Here is a 14,014-nt window from a genome sequence, read left to right as displayed (position 1 = left end):
CCGGGTGAGGGGCGGCTGTCCCACCGACTGGGTCTGGGTGCAGCCCCCCATCTCCGGCAGCCTTACCCCACTCTACCACCAGGAGATGCTCAACTACAGCCTCACGCCCGCCTTCCGCTACCTGGTAGGGCCCCGAACCCGAATCCCGAACTTCAGCCCTGACCCACGACCCAGGCCCTGGTCCCTGACGTCCGGCCCTGAGCCCTGAACCACGACCCCCGCAACAACTCAACTAAAGCCTCTCGCCCGCCTTCCGATACCAGGTAGGGCTCCTAACCCGAACCCCGAAATTCAGCCCTGATCCACGACCCTCGGCCCCCACTCAACTACAACGTATTGATGATAATTTTCCAATGTTCTATAGATTCAGGACCAGCTCTTGTGGTTTGGAGGATAGCTAATGTTATCCCACATTTTTTTAAAGAAAGGCGGGAGAGAGAAAACAGGGAATATTAGACCAGTTAGCCTGACATCGGTGGTGGGGAAGATGCTGGAGTAAATCATAAAAGATGAAATAGCGGTACATTTGGATAGCAGTAACAGTATGGATTTACGAAGTCATGCTTGACTAATCTTCTGGAATTTTCTGAGGATGTAACTAGGAAAATGGACAAGGGAGAGCCAGTGGATGTAGTGTACCTGGACTTTCAGAAAGCATTTGAAAAGGCCCCACATAGGAGATTAGTGGGCAAAATCAGGGTGCACGGTATTCTGGGTAGAGTGCTGACATGGATAGAGAAGTGGTTGGCAGACAGGAAACAAAGAGTATGGATTAACGGGTCCCTTTTAGAATGGCAGGCAGTGAATAGTGGGGTACCGCAAGGCTCGGTGCTGGGATCGTAGCTATTTGCTATATATATTATTGATTTAGATGAAGCGATTACAAGTAACATTAGCAAATTTGCAGATTACACAAAGTTGGGTGGCAGTGTGAACTGTGAATAGGATGCTATGAGAATGCAGGGCGACTTGGACAGGTTGGGTGAGTGGACAGATGCATGGAGATGCCGTTTAATGTGGATAAATGTGAGGTAATCCACTTCGGAAGCAAAAACTGGAAGGCAGGTTATTATCTAAATGGCGTCAAGTTGGGAAAAGGGGAAGTACAACGGGATCTGGGGGGTTCTTGTTCATCAGTCTATGAAAGTAAGCATGCAGGTTCAGCAGACAGTGAAGAAAGCGGCCTTATAAATTGGTCTTTATAACAAGAGGAATCGAATAGTTCAAGTTCAAGTGAGTTTATTGTCATGTGTCCCTGATAGGCCAATGAAATTCTTGCTTTGCTTCAGCACACAGAACATAGTAGGCATGACTACAGAACAGATCAGTGTGTCCATATACCATTATATAAATATATACACACATGAAATAAATAAACTGATAAAGTGCAAATAACAGATAATGGGCTATTAATGTTCAGAGTTTTGTCCGGCCAAGTTTAATAGCCTGATGGTTGCGGGGAAGTAGAGCAAAGAGGTCCTTCTGCAGTTGCACAGAGCCCTAGTGAGACCACACCTGGAGTATTGTGTGCAGTATTGGTCCCCTAATTTGAGGAAGGACATTCTTGCTTTTGAGGGAGTGCAGCGTAGGTTTACAATGTTAATTCCCGGGATGGTGGGTCTGTCATATGCTGAGAGAATTGAGTAACTGGGCTTGTACACTCCGGAGTTTAGAAGGATGAGAGGGTATCTCATTGAAACATATAGGATTGTTACTGGTTTGGACATGTTAGAGGCAGGAAACATGCTCCCGATGTTGGGGGTGTCCAGAACCAAGTTGGGAAAAGGGGAAGTAGATCGGGATCTGGGGAACGTTGTTCATCAGTCAATGAAAGTAAGCATGCAGGTAGAGCAGGCAGTGCAGAAAGCGAATGACATGTTGGCCATCATAACGGAAGGTTGGTTAAGAAGTTTCAATGGTTGGGTATTAATGGTGCAGTAGCAAGATGGATTCAACAGTGGCTGAATGGGAGATGCCAGAGAGTAATGGTGGATGGTTGTTTATCAGTTTGGAGGCCAGTGACTAGTGGGGTGCCACAGGGATCGGTGTTGGGTCCACTGTTGTTTGTCATGTACATCAATGATCTGGATGATGGTGTGGTAAATTGGATTAGTAAGTATGCAGATGATACTAAGATAGGTGGGGTTGCGGATAATGAAGTAGATTTTCAAAGTCTACAGAGAAATTTATGCCAGTTGGAAGAGTGGGCTGAAAGATGGCAGATGGAGCTTAATGCTGATAAGTGTGAGGTGCTACATCTTGGCAGGACAAATCAAAATAGGACGTACATGGTAAATGGTAGGGAATTGAAGAATGCAGGTGAACAGAGGGATCTGGGAATAATTGTGCACAGTTCCCTGAAAGTGGAACCTCATGTAGATAGGGTGGTAAAGAAAGCTTTTGGTGTGCTGGCCTTTATAAATCAGAGCATTTAATATAGAAGTTGGGATGTAAAATTAAAATTGTACAAGGCATTGGTGAGGCCAATTCTGGAGTATGGTGTACAATTTTGGTCGCCTAATTATAGGAAGGATGTCAACAAAATAGAGAGAGTACAGAGGACATTTACTGGAATGTTGCCTGGGTTTCAGCAACTAAGTTACAGAGAAAGGTTGAACAAGTTAGGGCTTTATTCTTTGGAGCGCAGAAGGTTAAGGGTGGACTTGATGAGAGGGATAGACAGAGTTGACGTGGATAAGCTTTTCCCACTGAGAGTAGGGAAGACTCAAACAAGGTGGCTGTGTGGAATGAGCTTCCAGTGAAGGTGGTGGAGGCAGGTTCGTTTTTATCATTTAAAAATAAATTGGATAGTTATATGGACGGGAAAGGAATGGAGGGTTATGGTCTGAGCGCAGGTATATGGGACTAGGGGAGAATACGTGTTCGGCACGGACTAGAAGGGTCGAGATGGCCTGTTTCCGTGCTGTAATTGTTATATGGTTATAACAAGAGAAGTTGCATATAGGAGCAAATAGGTCCTTCTGCAATTGTACAGAGCCCTAATGAGACCACACCTGGAGTATTGTGTGCAGTTTTGGTCACAAGGTTAATTCACAAGGTTAATTCACGGGATGGCGGGACTGTCATATGCTGAGGGAATGGAGCGGCTGGGCTTGTATACGCTGACATTTTGAAGGATGAGAGGGCATCATATTGAAACATAAGATTCTTGAGGGAGAGGCAGGAAACGTGTTCCCCGTTTTGGGGGAGTCCAGAACCGGGGGATACAGTTTAAGAATAAGGGGTAATCCATTTAAACCGGGGATGAGGAAACACGTTGTCAGTGGAATTTTCTGCCCCAGATGGCCGTGGAAGCAGGTTCTCTAGATACTTTCAAGAGGGAGCTCGATCGGGCTCCAAAAATAGCGGAGTCAGGGGATATGGGGAGAAGGCAGGAACGGGGTACTGATTGGGGATGATCAGCCATGATCACATTGAATGGCGGTGCTGCCTCGAAGAGTCGAATGGCCTACTCCTGCACCTATTGTCTATTGTCCAGTGTCTATAACCTCTCGCCCGCCTTCCGCTACCAAGTAAGTCTCTGGCCCCAGGACCCGCTCGCCCTGTGACCCCTTCCCACTAAACCCTCACCCTGGTCACTTCCTATCGGCTCCCCTTTGTTCCTCCGTCACTGACGTTCCCTGCTCCACTGACCCCTACACTGGCGTGGTCTGCTCCACTGGCACCCATACTGGTGGAACCCGCTCCACTGGCGCCCAAACTGTTGATCCGCTTCTGGTTGACAGTTGCACGGGCTCCCACACTGCCGCTCCCGTTCGCACTTGCGCCCACACTGGCGCTACCGCTGCCACTGGCGCCCACAATGGCGGACGCAGTTCACTCGTGCCCATACTGCCGCTCCCGTTCCCACTTGCGCCCACACTTGCGGTCGTAGTTCACTGGCGCACACAGTAGCGATCGCGGTTCCTCTGGCATCAACACACGTGTGGTTCGCCCACAGATGGATCCGTGGAAGACCCCGGAGTGGCGAGCCCGGGAGGAGATGTTGGGCAAACGCAGGACCATCGGCTTCAGGCAGCTCGCCAGGTCAGCACGGGTTTGGGGATCGGGGTTAGGGGGGGGGGGGGGGGGGGTGGTCGTGGTGGTGGTTGAGGGTGTGGGGGGGGGGGGGGGGAGTGTGAGGCATCAGGAGGTCGGAGGAAGCTAGGTATCAGGTGTGGAGGGGTAATGACTTGTTGTAGTTAGGGGTTGTGAATGTCTGGCGGAAGTGGAGACCTAGTCCGGGACCTTGGAGACGGGATCGGGATAGGGTCCGTGTGAGGTGTTGGCGGGCGGGGCTGGGATTGGGGGGACGGGGGAGCGACATATGATGGTGTGAGGGAGGGGGCGGGGCGGTGGGCGGTCTGTCGGTTCTGGGCTCGATGGGCCGTGACATCGCAGGGATTGACACCCCCTGAATGTCAGACGCCCCATTATCGGTCCCCACCCAACCTCAACGGTGTGAGCCGGGACTTCTCCCCTCGCCTCCACCCCTGTCCATCGTCACCCCGCCGCCAGTCCCTTGCACCTCTCCTGTCGCCGCTCCCATCTCCCCTCTCCCCTCTCCCCTCTCCCCTCTTCCCTCTCCCCTCTCACCTGTTTCCTCTCCTCTTTCCGTTCGACCCCGCCCGGCGCCTGTGGTTGGAAACGACCTTCAACATTCTGATGCCACCCAGCACACAACAGGCACTGGATCTCACCCTCTACCACTGTGTTTAACTCCGCTTACTCACCCCCTCTGTGCTCTACCCATGCTCGACCCCCCAGGTTCGTGCACCCCATCCCACTCGCCCCCATCTCCCTCCCCCCACTTCGACTGGTCCCCATGGCCCATTCTCCCCCCGCCCTCGGGCCCTCCCCTCTCGTCCCGCCCATCTCATGAGTATGCCCCCATCTCACTTACACCCGTCTCTACCCGCACCCCTGTAACGGTGCCCGGGACTATTCATCCCGTCTCCCCCCCCCCCCCCCACGCCCCCCCATGTCAAGTCAAGTTTATTTGTCACATACACACACAAGGTGTGCAGTGAAATGGAAAGTGGCAATGCCTGCGGATTGTGCAAAAACTGCAAAACAGAATAAAATAGAATCAGTAATTACATATTGATGAGAAAAAAAACAGCAATTTTAAAAAGACACAACACAACCGTAGTTTGGTGCAGTAAGTTAGTCGCTGGTGAGTTCAGAGTTTACAGTCGTAATGGCCTGTGGGAGGAAATCCCGTCTCATCCTCTCTGTTTTCATAGCATGACAGCGGAGGCGTTTGCCTGACCGTAGCAGCTGGAACAGTCCGTTGCTGGGGTGGAAGGGGGTCCCCCATAATTTTGCTGGTTCTGGATCTGCACCTTCTGATGTATGGTTCCTGCAACGGGGGGGGGGGGGGGGGGGGGGGGGGCGGGGGGGGGGGGGGGGGTGAGAAAGTCCAGGGTCCAGGCACACAGGGGTGGTGTTGAGCCCCAGTTCCAGCAGCTTCTCAGCAAGTCTGTGGGGACTATCGTGTTGAAGGCTGAACTGTAGTCAATGAACAGCATCCTCACAGAAGGGGGGTTCTGGCTGTCAAGATGAGAGAGAGCGGTGTGCAGAACCTGGGTGACCGCATCGTCCGTGGATCTGTTCGGACGGTATGCGAATTGTAGCGGGTCCATGTTGCGAGGGAGGAAGGCGCAGATGTGTTTCTTCACCAGCATCTCAAAGCATTTCATGACTACCGAGGTAAGGGCCACCGCTCGGTAATCATTCAGACAGGCTAGAGAGGCATTCTTTGGTACCGGTACAATGATGGATATTTTGAAGCAGGCAGGGACCACGGACCGGAGCTAGCTGAGTAGCACAATACTTAAGTACCCCCCCCCACCCCCAGAGATGCCATCTGGGCCTACAGCTTTCCTCGGATTCACACGTGTCAGAGCCCTCCTCGCGTCGTGCTCGGCCAACGAGAATGTGTATACATCCCCAGCGGTGGACCTCCCTCCAGCTCGTTAGCCAGCGCGCTGGCGGTGTCGTTAGCCGGATAGCTAGGGGTGATGCCCGTCTCGAAACATGCGTAGAACGAGTTCAGGTCATCGGCTAGGGAGGTGCAGGCACTTCCGGTTGAGAGTGGCAGCTCCCGTAGATAGTTATAGTCCGCAGCCCCTGCCAATGGCTTCTGTCTTGCTGCTCCATCTGCGACTCCATCTTGTCCCTGTACCTCCTTTTTGCGTCCTTCACCGCCCTTCGCAGTCGGTAGGACTCTACCTTGTCGACGTCCATATTTCTGGATGCCAGGCCAGAGTTGTAAGCAGCGGTGCGAGCATTCCAGGCAACACGAATGGACCTGTCCACCCAGGGTTTTTGATTAGGAAAGATGCTAACCCTTACCGTGGGGCCGATTGTTATTGGCTATTGTTGCAATGAAGTCCGTGACCGCTTCCGCGAACTCATTGACTTCACTGGAACTTGCTTGGAACATATTCCAATCGACATCTGTCAGTGCATTTGCAGCATGGCCTCTGGCTGGTCGGACAACCGTTTTATACCCCTCGTCACTGCCGCGTCCCGTACTATCCTCTGTTTATACTCCGGCAGCAGGAAAATGGCAGCGTGGTCTGATTTTCTACCTTCGATTTTCCAGCATCTGCAGTTCCTTCTTATCAACGTTTTTAAACGTCTTCGGTTACATTAAAGTTTAGTTTAACGAGAGTTTCCCGGCCGTACGTTGTTAGTGCTCGAGTGTTTCCGCGGAGCTAGCACGACGGCGACTGCACCCGGCCGCGCCATCTAGTAAGGATGTCTCTTTCACCCTGTATCTACCGCCACCGCGGGGCGGTTACCACTCCCACCCACTCCATCTCCCTTTCTCGCCAGGGCGGTGGAGTTCTCCAGCGCGCTGATGGTGCAGGCGTTGGCCCGCAGGGTGAGGGTGACCATCTTGTACGCCACCGAGACGGGCCGAGCGCAGACCCTGGCGCAAAAACTCTGCACCCTCTTCAGCACCACCTTCAACCCCAAGGTGAGCGCCCAACGGGCAGACGTGCCCGCCGGCGGGCAAGCGGTTACCTTTTGGACTATGTAAGACTTGTTGGATTATGTACGGACTGTGTTGGGTCTGTGTTGGACTGTGTATGGCCCGTGTTGGGTGAGGCATGGACTGTGTAAGGTCTGTGTTGTTTGCATGTTGGACTGTGTATGGCACTTGGGTGCGTGTTGGACTGACTATGTGCTGTGTACGGGCTGCGTTGGGTGCGTGTTGGACTGTGTATGTGTTGGGTGCGTGTTGGACTGTGTATGTGCTGTGTACGGGGTGTGTTGGGTGCGTGTTGGACTGTGTATGTGCTGTGTACGGGGTGTGTTGGGTGCGTGTTGGACTGTGTATGTGCTGTGTACGGGGTGTGTTGGGTGCGTGTTGGACTGTGTATGTGCTGTGTACGGGGTGTGTTGGGTGCGGGTTGGATTGTGTATGTGCTGTGCACGGGGTGTGTTGGGTGCGTGTTGGATTGTGTATGTGCTGTGTACGGGGTGTGTTGGGTGCGTGTTGGACTGTGTATGTGATGTGTACGGGGTGTGTTGGGTGCGTGTTGGACTGTGTATGTGCTGTGTACGGGGTGTGTTGGGTGCGTGTTGGACTGTCTATGTGCTGTGCGCGTGCTGCGTGTTGGACCGTGTAAAGTCTGTCTTTGCGTACATGTTACAATGTGTCGATCCGTAATTGGGTGCGTGTGGATTGCGTATGCTCCGTATTTGGTGTGTGTTTGCAGTATAAGCTTATATTTGTGTGTGTGTTTATTGTGTCATGTCAATGTTTAGGTGTGCGTGGGCTCTGCAAAGGCCGTACGTGGGCGTGTGTGCCTTGTGCACGGTATGTGGGTGTGTGCTTACTGTGCATGGTCCATGTTTGGATGTGTATTAGACTGGATACTCGCTAGAATTTAGAAGATTGAGGGTCCTATAGAAACTTACAAAATTCTTAAGGGGTTGGACAGGCTAGATGCAGGAAGATTGTTCCCGATGTTGGAGAGAAGGCAGGTACATGATACTGAGTTGGATGATCAGCCATGATCATATTGAATGGCGGTGCAGTCTCGAAGGGCCGAATGGCCTACTCCTGCACCTATTTTCTATGTTTCTATGTTTCTATGTTTCTATGTATTGATTGTATGGCCTGTGTTTGGGTGTATATTGACAGAATACAGTCCTGTGTTAGTGTGGATCAGTGGTCTGAGTTAGATGCGTGTTGGGTATATGTTGGGCGTGCACACGTATGTATACAGTGTGTGGTGATGCCGTAAGATGCGGTTTACGAGGGGGTACATGGAGTTCGGGTAAAGGCGTGGAAAGTGGAGATGTATGTCCGTGTCTTCCACACACTGGGGAGAGGGGCGGTGAGTTGAGGTGGGGACAGGGAGGAGTGAGCCGAGGCTGGGGGAAGGGGGACGGGTAGCGGGGTGTAACTGTCTCCCTCTCTCACTCATCTCCCCCCCCCCACTCTCCTTACTCTCACACCTCTCTACCTCCCCTCCCCCTCTCTCCTCCCCCTCTTACATCTCCTCACCCCTTTCCCCTCCACCCTCTTTCTCATCCCTCTACCCACGACCCTTACCCCTCGCTTCCCGTCTCTCACCCCTCTTCTCTATCCCTTCGCCCCGTCAACCCCCTCTCACCCCTCTCCCATCTCTCACCTCTCTCCAACCCTCCCCCTTACTCTCCCCCACCTCCTCTCTCCACTCTCCCACCCCCTCACCTATCTCACTCTCTACGCGCTCACTCCCTCATTGCTACACCTCCTCCCTCCCTACCCCCCTCCCCTCTCACTCCCCCCCTCCACCCACTCTCCCCGACCCCATCCCTCAATCATCCCTTCCTGTCTACCCTCTATTGACCTTCCGCTTCCCCTCTCCCAATCTCTCCTCTCTCTTCTCTCCCCTTTTCCCCCTTCCGCCCGCATTCTCCCCCTCCCCTCTCCCCTCTCGCCCTCGCCCTCACGCCCCCTTTCACCCCTCCTCCCCCCCCCTTCTCCCTCCCTCTCACTCCATTCTCTTCTCCCCATCGCCCCCCTTTTCCCACCTTCGCCCCTCTCCCCCTCTCCTTCCTCACCCCATCTCAATCCTTTCTTTCCTCTCCCACTCTCCATCCCCCTCCCCCCTCTCCCTCTCGCGGCCCTCTCCCCATCTCCTTCCCTGCCCTCTCTCCCCCTCTCCCTCTTTCCCGCTCCCCATCTCCCCCTTCTCCTCTCTCCCCATCCCTCTCCCTCTCCCCCTTTTCCCTCTCCATCTCCTTCTCTCCCCCTCTCCTACCCCCTCCTCACTCACTCGCCTCCCCCCCCCCCCGTAGGTTCAGCGTATGGATGAGTATGACATCGCTAACCTGGAGCACGAGACTTTGCTGCTGGTGGTGGCGAGCACTTTCGGCAATGGAGACCCCCCCGAGAATGGGGAGGTAAGGACCCCACTGCGACTATCCCCCGACCCCAACCCGCCCGTCTGTTTCCCCCCTCGCCCGCTCGAGAATGTAGAGGTAACCCATCCGATCCGCCCGGCTCGTCCCTGCGCCCAGGTATATCCCCCCCTTCCCGCCCGCCGATAAAAAGTGTTAACCCCCTCACATGCCCAGACCATTCCATCCATGCCACCCACTCCTCTTTCCTCCACACCGAGAACATAGAGCTATCCCCCCCTCCCCCCCGCGAACCACGCCGACCCGTCCGCACCTGCGCTCCCCATCATACACTGAACGATTGTACCCCCCCACCGACATCCTCCGATCCATTCCCTGCCAAACCGTCCGTCTGAAGGATGCCCCCCCCCCCCTGAACAGAGAGGGACTGTCCCCAACATGACCTGCCCCGTCCGTCTGTCAAACAGAACCCTCCCCGAGAACAGAGAGGTACCCTCCCCTAACCATCTGTCTGTGCGACGGGCCCCTACAACCCCCACCTCCCGTCCCGTCCCATCACTACATCTATGGGACGGCTCCCCTCCCCCATCAAAGAAAACAGTCTCCCTCCCGACCCACCCGTCTGTCTGTGCGATCACCGCAATCTCTGAGAACAGACAGGGCTAACCAACAGGGTGGAGGGACGTTCCGAGCTGGAGGGGGGGGGGGGGGGGGGGGGGGGGGGGGGGGAGAGGAGGGGGGGGGGGGGGGGGTGTAGTAAGGAGGAGAGATGAATGGGGAAGGGAGGGGAGGGGAGCTGGTGGGAGGGAGGTGAGGGAGGCTGGAGGGGATGGAGGTGAGGGGAGTGGAGGAAGCGGAACGAAGGCATGGGAGGCGGGGGTGAGGTGGAATGGCTGGAGTGAGGGGAGGGAGGGGCGGTGGGGATGGGGGAGTGGAGGAAGGGTCTGGCTCCGTGAGACCTCAGGGCCTCACATGAGGTGGGGCTTGCGGGGAATGGGGACAGAGGCGCTCAAGAATGGATGGGATAGGGGGGGGGAGGCGGGGTGGTGGAGAGGGGGGAGGGGGCTGCGACTGGTGTCCGGGGGCTGGGTATGGGGTGTGGGGGATAGAGCTGCCTGGGAGGGGGAGAGTGGGGAACAAATGTGCCGGGTGGGGGAGGGGGAGTTGAGAAGGACAGAGCTGCCCTGGGTCTGGGAAGGGGGGGGGGGGGGGGGGGGGGGCTGCTTGGGGTGGGGGTACGGGTAAGGGTCACAAGGGAAACATGTAGCAGATTTTATCAGATATGTTCGAGGTCATTGAGGGCGCCCTGGTCTAAATTTAAGAATCGTCTTTAAATACAACAGAGGTGCCGGAAGACTGGAGTGTGGGAAATGTTGTGCCTCTATTCAAGAAGGGCTGCAGGGAATAAGCCATGAAGTATCCGTTGGAAATTTGCTGGAGAGTATTCAGAGGAATTGGAAACACAGGCACTTGGATGGACAAGGGATAATCAGCATGGTTTTGTACATGGGAGGTCATGTCTCACAAATCTGATTGCGTTTTTTGAAGACGTGACCAAAAAGATCCATGATGGCAGAGCTGTAGACGTCGTATGCATGGACATTCGACAAGGTGCCGCATGGTCGGCTGCTCTGGAAGGTTAGATCGCATGGGATCCATGGTGAGATAGCTGCATGGATAGAAATTTGGCTTCATGGAAGGAAGCAGAGGGTTTTGCAGACAGTGAAGATGGTTGTGAAATGTGAAGTGCTGCAATTTGGGAAGTCTAACATGGGCAGGACCTACAAAGTGAATGGTCGGGTTCAGGGAGTGTTGTAGGCACATTGGCCTTCATCAGTCAGTGTATTTAATATAGAAGTTGGGAGGCCATGTTGCAGTTGTGTAAGGCGTCGACGAGGCCGCAATTAGAGTACTATGTTCAGTTCTCGACCACATGTTATAAGAAAGAAGTTGTCAAGCCTGAAAGGGTACAGAGAAGACTTGCGAGGCAGTTGCCAGGAATTGAGGGTCTGAGCAACAGGAAGAGGTTAACCATATAACCATATAACAATTACAGCACGGAAACAGGCCATCTCGGCCCTACAAGTCCGTGCCGAACAACTTTTTCCCCTTAGTCCCACCTGCCTGCACTCATACCATAACCCTCCATTCCCTTCTCATCCATATGCCTATCCAATTTATTTTTAAATTATACCAACGAAACTGCCTCCACCACTTCCACTGGAAGCTCATTCCACACCGCTACCACTCTCTGAGTAAAGAAGTTCCCCCTCATGTTACCCCTAAACTTCTGTTCCTTAATTCTGAAGTGATGTCCTCTTGTTTGAATCTTCCCTATTCTCAAAGGGAAAAGCTTGTCCACATCAACTCTGCCTATCCCTCTCATCATTTTAAAGACCTCTATCAAGTCCCCCCTTAACCTTCTGCGCTCCAGAGAATAAAGTCCTAACTTATTCAACCTATCTCTGTAACTTAGTTGTTGAAACCCAGGCAACATTCTAGTAAATCTCCTCTGTACTCTCTCTATTTTGTTGACATCCTTCCTATAATTGGGCGACCAAAATTGTACACCATACTCCAGATTTGGTCTCACCAATGCCTTGTACAATTTTAACATTACATCCCAGCTTCTATACTCAATGCTCTGATTCATAAAGGCTAGCATACCAAAAGCTTTCTTTACCACCCTATCTATATGGGATTCCACCTTCAAGGAACTATGCACGGTTATTCCCAGATCCCTCTGTTCAACTGTATTCTTCAATTCCCTACCATTTACCATGTCCGTCCTATTTTGATTTGTCCTGCCAAGGTGTAGCACCTCACATTTATCAGCATTAAACTCCATCTGCCATCTTTCAGCCCATTTTTCCAAATGGCCTAAATCACTCTGTAGACTTTGGAAATCCTCTTCATTATCCACAACACCCCCTATCTTGGTATCATCTGCATACTTACTAATCCAATTTACCACACCTTCATCCAGATCATTGATGTACATGACAAACAACAAAGGACCCAACACAGATCCCTGAGGCACCCCACTAGTCACTTGCCTCCAGCCCGACAAACAGCCATCCACCATTCCCCTCTGGCTTCTCCCATTCAGCCACTGTTGAATCCATCTTGCTATTCCTGCATTTATACCCAACAGTTGAACCTTCTTAACCAACCTTCCATGAGGAACCTTGTCAAAGGCTTTACTAAAGTCCATAAAGACAACATCCACTGCTTTACCTTCGTCAATTTCCCTAGTCACCTCTTCAAATAATTCAAGAAGATTAGTCAAACGTGACCTTCCAGGCACAAATCCATGTTGACTGTTCCTAATCAGACCCTGTTTATCCAGATGCTTATATATATTATCTCTAAGTATCTTTTCCATTAATTTGCCCACCACTGAAGTCAAACTAACAGGTCTATAATTGCTGGGTTTACTCTTATTCCCTTAAAACAAAATGTCCCAGTTCACTCCTTTTAAATCATCTCGCATCTCATCAAAGTTAGCCTTTCTCCAATCAAAAATCTCAACTCTAGGTCCAGTTCTGACCTTCTCCATAATTATATTGAAACTAATGGTATTGTGATCACTGAACCCGAAGTGCTCCCCAACGCATACCTCCGCCACCTGTCCCGTCTCATTTCCTAACAGGAGGTCCAGCACTGCCCCTCCTCTAGTAGGCACCTCTATGTATTGCTGCAAAAAACTATCCTGCACACATTTTACAAACTCCAAACCATCCAGCCCATTTACAGAATGTGTTTCCCAGTCTATGTGTGGAAAGTTGAAATCTCCCACAATCACTACCTTGTGCTTACTACTAATATCTGCTATCTCCTTACATATTTGCTCTTCCAATTCTCGTACCCCATTTGGCGGTCTATAATACACCCCTATAAGTGTTGCTACACCTTTCCCACTTCTCAGTTCCACCCAAATAGCCTCCCTAGATGAGCCCTCCAATCTATCCTGCCAAAGCACTGCTGTAATATCTTCACTGACTAGCAATGCAACACCTCCACCTCTTGCCCCTCCAATTCTATCACATCTGAAGCAACGAAATCCTGGAATATTTAGTTTCCAATCACAGCCCTCCTGCAACCATGTTTCACTGATCGCCACAACATCATACTTCCAGGTGTCTATCCAGACTCTAAGCTCATCCACCTTTCTTACAAAGCCCCTAGCATTAAAATATGCACATTTAAGAAACCCCCCGTCTCTTATTCTCTGTTTATTTCCTTTTTTTTCTTTCTCCTCTTGTGTCCGAGTGCTTCCCTTTTCTGCTTCCTGCCTCCCATTCTGTCTACTAGCTTTCTCTATCTGAGTCCATCGCCCCAACCATTCTAGTTTAAAGTCTCCCCAGTGGCCTTTGCAAATTTCCCCGCCAGGATATTGGTCCCCCTCGGGTTCAAGTGCAACCCATCCTTTCTGTACAGGTCCCACCTTCCCCAAAAGAAGTCCCAATGATCCAGAAACTTGAATCCCTGCCCTCTGCACCAGTCTTTCAGCCACGCATTTATCCTCCACCTCGCTCCATTCCTACTCTCACTGTCGCGTGGCACAGGCAGTAAACCTGAGATTGTTACCTTTTTGGTCCTTTTCCTTAACTCTGCTCCCAACTCCCTAAATCCTCCCTTCAGG

At 52.1% G+C, this 14,014-nt stretch overlaps 1 protein-coding gene across 1 annotated transcript in view; it reads left to right on the top strand.

Moving 5' to 3' along the window:
- LOC116990049 (nitric oxide synthase, endothelial-like) overlaps positions 1-14,014 on the top strand; it is a 45,263-nt gene that overhangs the window by 12,996 nt on the left and 18,253 nt on the right. The window contains exons 10-13 of the mRNA XM_033047574.1: positions 8-124; positions 3,962-4,047; positions 6,844-6,988; positions 9,307-9,411. Of these exons, the coding sequence (XP_032903465.1) occupies positions 8-124; positions 3,962-4,047; positions 6,844-6,988; positions 9,307-9,411 (453 nt within the window). The remainder of the gene's footprint in view (positions 1-7; positions 125-3,961; positions 4,048-6,843; positions 6,989-9,306; positions 9,412-14,014) is intronic.

Source organism: Amblyraja radiata, chromosome 30 (genome assembly GCF_010909765.2).
Source record: "Amblyraja radiata isolate CabotCenter1 chromosome 30, sAmbRad1.1.pri, whole genome shotgun sequence".
In the NCBI taxonomy this organism is placed as follows: domain Eukaryota; kingdom Metazoa; phylum Chordata; class Chondrichthyes; order Rajiformes; family Rajidae; genus Amblyraja; species Amblyraja radiata.
Note: the sequence above shows the minus strand (reverse complement) of the source record. Positions and strands in the feature narration are given on the sequence as shown.